This window comes from Penaeus japonicus, unplaced genomic scaffold (assembly GCF_977035675.1).
Source record: "Penaeus japonicus unplaced genomic scaffold, GWHDUDI00000001_assembly GWHDUDI00000013, whole genome shotgun sequence".
Lineage (NCBI taxonomy): Eukaryota > Metazoa > Arthropoda > Malacostraca > Decapoda > Penaeidae > Penaeus > Penaeus japonicus.
Window position 1 is genome coordinate 22,444,800 of NW_028234415.1, and position 7,500 is coordinate 22,452,299.

General features: G+C 40.6%; 1 protein-coding gene across 6 annotated transcripts in view; it reads left to right on the forward strand.

Annotated features, from left to right (window-relative positions):
• LOC122259959 (alpha-1,3-mannosyl-glycoprotein 2-beta-N-acetylglucosaminyltransferase) overlaps window positions 1-7,500 on the forward strand; it is a 23,994-nt gene that overhangs the window by 14,131 nt on the left and 2,363 nt on the right. For 2 of the 6 annotated variants that reach the window (XM_043026966.2, XM_043026963.2), the window contains 8 exons: window positions 1,273-1,413; window positions 1,740-1,949; window positions 2,143-2,281; window positions 2,470-2,574; window positions 4,517-4,748; window positions 4,956-5,046; window positions 5,186-5,356; window positions 6,857-7,500. The exon at window positions 6,857-7,500 is cut by the window's right edge and continues 2,363 nt beyond it. In XM_043026966.2, the coding sequence (XP_042882900.1) occupies window positions 1,273-1,413; window positions 1,740-1,949; window positions 2,143-2,281; window positions 2,470-2,574; window positions 4,517-4,748; window positions 4,956-5,046; window positions 5,186-5,356; window positions 6,857-6,970 (1,203 nt within the window). In that variant the 3' untranslated portion in view covers window positions 6,971-7,500. The remainder of the gene's footprint in view (window positions 1-1,272; window positions 1,414-1,739; window positions 1,950-2,142; window positions 2,282-2,469; window positions 2,575-4,516; window positions 4,749-4,955; window positions 5,047-5,185; window positions 5,357-6,856) is intronic. The other 4 variants (XM_043026967.2, XM_086543311.1, XM_086543313.1 and 1 more) reach the window with 2 other exon arrangements.

The window sequence follows — 7,500 nt, forward strand, 5'->3', positions numbered from 1 at the left end:
GAGGGAGAGGGAGAGAGGAAGGGAGAGGGAGGGAAAGGGAGAGAGAGGGAGAGGGAGAGAGAAGGGGAGAAAGAGAGGGAGGGAAAGGGAGAGAGAGGGAGAGGGAGAGAGAAGGGGAGAAAGAGAGGGAGGGAAAGGGAGAGAGAGGGAGAGGGAGAGAGAAGGGGAGAAAGAGAGGGAGGGAGAGGGAGAGGGAGGGAGAGGGAGAGGGAGAGAGAGGGAGAGGGAGAAGGAGAAGGGGAGAGGGAGAGGGAGAGGGAGGAGGGAGAAGGAGAAGGGGAGAGAGAGGAGAGGGGAGAGGGGGGGGGGAGGGGGGGGGGGAGAGAGAGAGAGGGGGAGGGGGAGAGAGAGGGAGAGGGAGAGGGAGAGGGAGAGGGGGGGAGAGAGGGAGAGAGAGGGAGAGGAGAGAGAGGGAAGGGGAGAGGAGAGGGAGAGGAGGGAGAGGGGAGAGGAGAGGGAGAGAGAGAGAGGAGAGGGAGAGGGAAGGAGAGGAGAGAGAGGGAGAGGGAGAGAGAGAGAGGGAGAGAGAGGAGAGGAGAGAGAGAGAGAGAGAGAGTGAGAGAAGGAGAGGGAGAGGGAGAGGGAGAGAGAGGGAGAGAGGGAGAGGAAGAGAGGAGGGAGAGGAGGAGAAGGGAGAGGAGAGGAGAGAGAGAAGGAGAGAGAGGAGAGACGAGGAGAGGAGAGAAGGGGAGAGGAGAGAAGGGAAATAGAGAGAGAGAGCGAGGGGAGAGAGAGGAGAGAGAGAGTGAGGGAGAATGAGAAGGAGAAGGAGATGGAGAGGAGAAGGAAAGAGAGAGAAAGAGAGGAGAAGAAAGAGAGAGAGAGAAGAGAGAGAGAAGAGAGAGAGAGAGGAGGAAGAGGAGAGAGAGAAGAGAGAGAGAGAAGAGAGAGAGAGAAGAGAGAGAGAGAAGAGAGAGAGAGAAGAGAGAGAGAGAAGAGAGAGAGAGAGAGAGAGAGAGACGGAGAGAAGAAAAGAAAGAGAGAGAGAGGGTGAGGAAGAGGAAGGTATGTAAGAAATCACATTAACTACTACCTTTTTTGTTGAGGTTAGATAAAGGAACAGTTTTTTTTTTATATAGTCCAAGGTAATACATGTGAATGAAATTTGCATATTCAACCATCATATATGTGTATTTGTGGGTATGTGTTTTGTGTATGAATAGAAGAATGTTGATGCAGTTCTCTTTTTTACCCTTTACGGTAAAAACTAGATGAATGAATACAGTTATAGATTTTAAAAGCCCCTCCCCAAAATGTAACACTTTATTACAGAAGTCACATAACATCAACCAGCAGCTAGACAAACTCGAGGATGAGCTGAGCAAGCAGTCAAAGTTCTACAGCTCACTCCTAGAGAAGTTGCGGGGACTACAGCGACAGCAGCAGGAAGACCAACATGTTAGTAATGAGGAGGTTAGAAGTTAGAAGTTAATTGGTAGAATGTTGAATTTGATATGGGTCTAGGGGAGTGTCTTGTTTATTGAAATTGTTTAAGATTTATGTGATGTTTCATGTTCTGGATCATTTTTGTGTTGTACATATTGTTTATTGGCAAGCATTGAAGTAAGACTGGTCAAAAAGGCTGGAAGTAGTGTTGCTCCTAAAAGGGATGAAAGCCTTTCATTTTGTTGTTCTTAATGGTAAGTGATCAGAAATGACCCAATGTAATTGATATGCAGGACCTCCACACTTCTCATTTTTTCTCTAATACTTTAACTAATGAGTCTCTCTTTACACAGGATCAAGTCAGATTGATAAAGGATGGGCCAGTACTTCCTATTCTTCTCATTGCCTGTAATCGCGAAGCAGCTGTAAGAAGATCCATAGACTTGCTGCTAAAGTACCGGCCAGATCAAGAGAGATTCCCAATCATCGTCTCGCAAGACTGTGGTCACAAACCCACAAGAGAGACTATAGAGTCGTACGGAGATCAGCTCTCGTTGATCCAGGTCAGACTCTGATATTCATAATTCATCTTTTGACTTCTAATCTCTGATAGAAATGTCATTGCAACAGCTTCTAACTTTTTCTTATCCACATTTGCAGTAAGAAATAAACTAAGCAAATAAAAAAGATGATAGATATATTTGTTCCATGTCTTACCTTTGAACTAGTGTTAATATTTCTGTTCTGTTGATATAGCAACCAGATCTGAGTGACATTGAAGTGCCCTTGAAAGAGAGGAAATTCAAGGGTTATTTCCTAATCGCACGGCACTACAAATGGGCACTCAACCAAATATTTCAGAAGTTTAAGTATGAAGCTGTAATTATAGTAGAAGGTATGTGTGCTTGTTGATTTATAGATATACAGATTGATGTTTTATGTATATGTATAAATAGTTACACTATGTAAGAAAGAAGAATTGAATGATTTTTTAAAATGTTCTATTTGAATGCTTATAATATTAGCATATTCAATGCTAGTGATGAATTAAGGACAAATTATTTAGACATTTTATGACTTCAGATGACTTGGATGTTGCTCCCGATTTCTACGAGTATTTCTCTGCAACTTACCCAATCTTGAGATCAGACCCAACGCTGTGGTGTGTGTCTGCATGGAATGACAATGGTAAGTCAATTATGCGAGTAATCATGCAAAGTGTCCTGGACAATTTAGGATTTGGGGTGAAGGGGATTATATAATCATATATTTTTATTGCTCATTGGTGAAAGGTGTGGCATCAATCTTTAGGGATTAACCGAACATTGTTATATCCGCGCACATATATAGGCTGTTCGGTAGGGGACGTGATATGGGACGGTATATTTAAACAGATTTAGCAGCTAAGGTTATTCGAAATGCCGGCATTGTGACATGCAAGGCTGGAATGCCCCCATCGTGAATGGGTTAAGGGTATATATTTGCGTTTTTGGCTACAAGCTAGGCACTAGTGCAACCAGTGCTGCATACCAGACAGATTTTTTTCAGAATGAGGGAACAGCACATGACATTCCGAGGCCCTTTGTACTCTCTTTCAGTTACTCCTTATGATACTAGTATATAGACCACATCAGCTAATTATGTTCTTTACACTCACTCTGGTGGATATATTTCAATTTTATGGGAGGCTAAAAAGCAATGACAATAATAACAGGAAGAGCTGGAGAAGAGGAAAGCAACTTGTGCTTACAGCTGTGAGTGCTACAGCACAAAGCTGCCATACTGGCATAGGGAAACATTGCAGCCACCTTCCTTCTCTCATTTTACTGTACACTCTGTACCACTGGTACTTTAGAGCTGTATGAGCTGTATCTTGCTACATTTTATTGCTCTTTGATAGACACTGTGGTTGGGCATCCTTCAAAGCTTTCTTTCGTGCTGGTGCTAGGAGTGGCTGATGCCTGCCATGGTTGTGATTTTGAAATTTACAATTCTTGGGAATATTATGGTAATCATGATAGTTATAGTGATGACTTTTACCATTTGTCTATAAATATAACTGTTACTTTTATTGTAATTTAATTAACAATAATAGAAACACTCTAAAGTGTAAAAAGATAGATTTACCCACTATACATTCACGTCACCCAGATCTTGCCAAATTTATTATGTCATCTATATCTACTGGATTAAGTACTATATATAACATATACAGTTTAGTTTAGTGAAACGTTACATATTCAAGACATTTGTACTTATGATTTTTTTAAATGAAAATTTTGGTTTTCCATTTTTTTTTATGCCAGATCAGGGAACTTAGAGAATAGTATTATTTGTTGTCCTATTACACTTATTTCATGTTACTGCAGTAACCCTCTCTCTCCTATTGCTTGATCATGTCAGCAGGCTGGATACCAAGTTAGGCCTTGGTGATTTCCCTACTTAACCCATCCCCGACGGGGGAATTCTAGCCTTGAATGTCCAAATGCCGGGGCGTTCGAATTATTAGGCCTAAATCAATTGAATGGCTGGCACAATACTGTGCCACCCGGCCACTGGGCTTTTGAATGCGCGGTACACATGCTGTACCACCCGTCCAGAGAGGGTTAACACCCCTAAAGACAACAGTCCAAGACTTGCCAAGCAGCAAAATATATACAATTTTTATCCTTCACCAAAGGCAATTTTTTTTTTTTTTTTTATGGAGCTCAAATTTACACTCTAGAAATTGTAGGGCTCATGCTGGCATAATTACCAAATAGTGGATCATCAAAAAAAATGACCTCTGCAATAAAAAATGGAGAGATAGAAAGAACAATAAAGCAATAAAAAAATGTCTGTAAGTCAGATAGTAAAGAGACTACAAACCATGAGATGAATAGATGAATATGATAGGTTTGGACAAAAGGAAACTACAGCTTAAGCTGTGTGATCCCATATGATTATAGGACCAGTGACACAAGGTATTTTTTTTGTGAATCCTAAGAATGCTCTTGCAGTTGCTACTTTGTGATTGCCTAAAATTGAGTAATTATTACTAAAAAAAATTCCCATGTCTATCATACCACTTATAAAGCATGATCTCAATGTTCAAGATTCTAATAGCATTATCATTCTATTTTCCAAACAGGAAAGGCAGGCCTTGTGGATGTTAAGAATGGAAGTAGTATACTCTACCGAACAGACTTCTTCCCTGGACTTGGGTGGATGATGACAAAAGAATTATGGGACGAGCTGGGGCCAAAGTGGCCTCGGTCATACTGGGACGACTGGGTGCGTGCACCTGAGCAGAGGGCCAACAGAGCCTGTATCAGACCCGAAGTCTCGAGGACACGGACATTTGGTAAAAAGGGAGTTAGCAAGTACGTCAAACTATGGTGGTTGTTTGCATGTGTACTAAAAGGCAGGAAAAGCTGATCAATCAGGACAAAAGACAACATTACCGGTTGTTTATTTGAAATATTTGTTTATTAGAATTTTCATATTAGCCGAGGTATCTGGTCATGTTTTATGAAGTATTGTAATATTACGTTGACCAGTTTGTGATATCACTTTCTCAATTTTTACAGTGGGTTGTTCTACGAGAAACATTTGAAGCAGATACATTTAAATGAAGTGTTTGTGCCATTTACTAAACTGAATCTTTCATATTTACATCAGGTTTGTATTTTTTGTTAACAAGTACTTGTAATTTACATATTGTGGTAATATGAACATAATATTATATTAGACAAATTAATACTAGGCATGTGTCTGTCAAATATGTTTGAATATATTTTACCTTTTTTTCTCTCTTCAGGAACAGTACGATCCCGCTTTTGAAAAAGAGGTGCAGAATAGTCAAGTGGTGAGTTTGACGGAGGTCAAGTCAGGTCGCTTGACTCAAGGTGTTAAGTACAAAATTGTATATCACACAAAAGATGTCTTCAAGAGGACTGCAAAGGCACTTGGCCTGATGGACGACTTCAAGGTAAAAAACACACATTTAGTCTTTAATTATGACATTAACTATATAGCTTTTCATAATGTTGATGATAGTCTGAGAGATTCAGCTGACTGTCATTGATATTTATGGCTAGTTTATACACATCATTGGTGTTTTAGTACCTCGTTAGTCCAGTGTAAGTGTAAACCATGACGTTTCAGTAATGTCAATGCACACAGTGTGAATTCAGTGATTTCCAAAATGGTAAGGTTTACTGAATAAGAATTGGCAGTGATTGCCATAATTTTGGATGAAGTGGAAAATGTTTAACACATGGTAAAGAAAAGGAAATCTAAATATTATATAATCATATTGCTCAGTACAACAGGCTTTTTCCTTTTTTTTAATATATGTGTCGGTCTGACTATACCCTCACCCCCCCCCCTCTCTCTCTCTCTCTCTCTCTCTCTCTCTCTCTCTCTCTCTCTCTCTCTCTCTCTCTCTCTCTCTCTCTCTTCTCTTTCTCTCAGATCTCTCTCTCTCTCTCTCTCTTCTCTCTTCCCCCTCTCTCTCTCTCTTTCTCTCTCTCTCTCTCTTCTCTCTCTCTCTCTCTCTTCTCTCTCTCTCTCTTCTCTCTCTCTCTCTCTCTCTCTCTCTCTCTCTCTCTCTCTCTCTCTCTCTCTCTCTCTCTCTCTCTCCTTCTCTCTCTCTCTCTCTCTCTCTCTCTCTCTCTCCTCTCTCTCTCTCTCTCTTCTTCTCTCTCTCTCTCTCTTCTTCTCTCTCACTCTCTCTCTCTCTCTCTCTCTCTCTCTCTCTCTCTCTCTCTCTTTCTCTTCTTTTCACTCTCTCTCTCTCTTGTTCCTCTCTCTCTCTCTCTCTCTTTTCCCTCTCTCTTTCTCTCTCTCTCTCTTCTTCTATCTCTCTTTCTCTCTCTCTTCTCTCTCTCTCTCTTCTCTCAGTCTCTCTCTCCTCTCTCTGATTCTCTTCTCTTCTCTTCTCTCTCCTCTCTCTTTCTCTCTCTTCTTTTCTCTCTTCTCTTTCTCTCTTCCTCTCTCTTTCTCTCTCTCTCTTCTCTCTCTCTCTTCTCTCTCTCTTTCCTCTCGCTCTCTCTCTCTCTCTCTCTCTCTCTCTCTCTCCTCTCTCTCTCTCTCTCTCTCTCTCTCTCTCTCCTCTCTCTCTCTCTCTCTCTCTCTTCTCCTCTCTCTCTCTCTCTCTCTCTCTCTCTCTCTCTCTCTCTCTCTCTCTCTCTCTCTCTCTCTCTCTCTCTCTCTCTCTCTCTCTCTCTCTCTCTCTCTCTCTCTCTCTCTCTCTCTCTCTCTCTCTCTCTCTCTTTCTTTCTTTTTCTTTCTTTCTCTCTCTCTTTCTATCTTTCTCTCTTTCTATCTCTCTTTCTATCCCTCTCTCTCTTTCTATCTCTCTTTCTCTTGCTCCTCCTCCCTCTCCTTCTCCCTCTCCCTTCCCTCTCTCCTTTCCTTCCTTTTTCTCAGTAAATATATTGTTTGGATCCATTATCCTTTTTTGGATAAGATTTTATTTTCTTTCCAGGCGGGAGTACCACGAACAGGCTACAAAGGAGTAATCAGTTTCTTTTATGGGAATAACAGAATATTCCTTGCACCGGGCAATAACTGGCAGGGCTACAACCCCTCTTGGAGCTAGCAGCACGAGGTGGTGATGGAAAAGCAAGTTGCGGAAGGTAGTAATAGGCGACTTCTAAGGAGCCTTGTAGTAGAAACGTTGCTCTCATTGCAGACTGACTACTTGCTACCCATTACTGTTATGCAGATTCACCCTCATTTTTGTACAGTGCAGAATTTATAAGAATCTTTTTATTTATAGATGACCCATGTTGTTATATACATATATATATATTTCATTTTGTAATTCTTTTTAACATTATCAGTTTTTCACATTTTCATTTCTCTTCTCTGTAATTTGCTCATTTTATTATATTTTAAAAGTCTAGTTTAGTTCAAAAGTTTTAATGAGTTTTAAACATATCTCTTCATACGACAACAATAACAAAATGAAGAGTTGCTGTGAAAGTTTCATATAATGGCTTTTGAATTATTGTTTCAGTGTTTTAACAAGAATTTTACTTCAGTGAACAGTAAACCTGTTTTGATATAAAGTAAGCAAAAGCCAGTTCATAAAGTTTGAGGTTGAGCTAGGAAAATATCATTGTTATT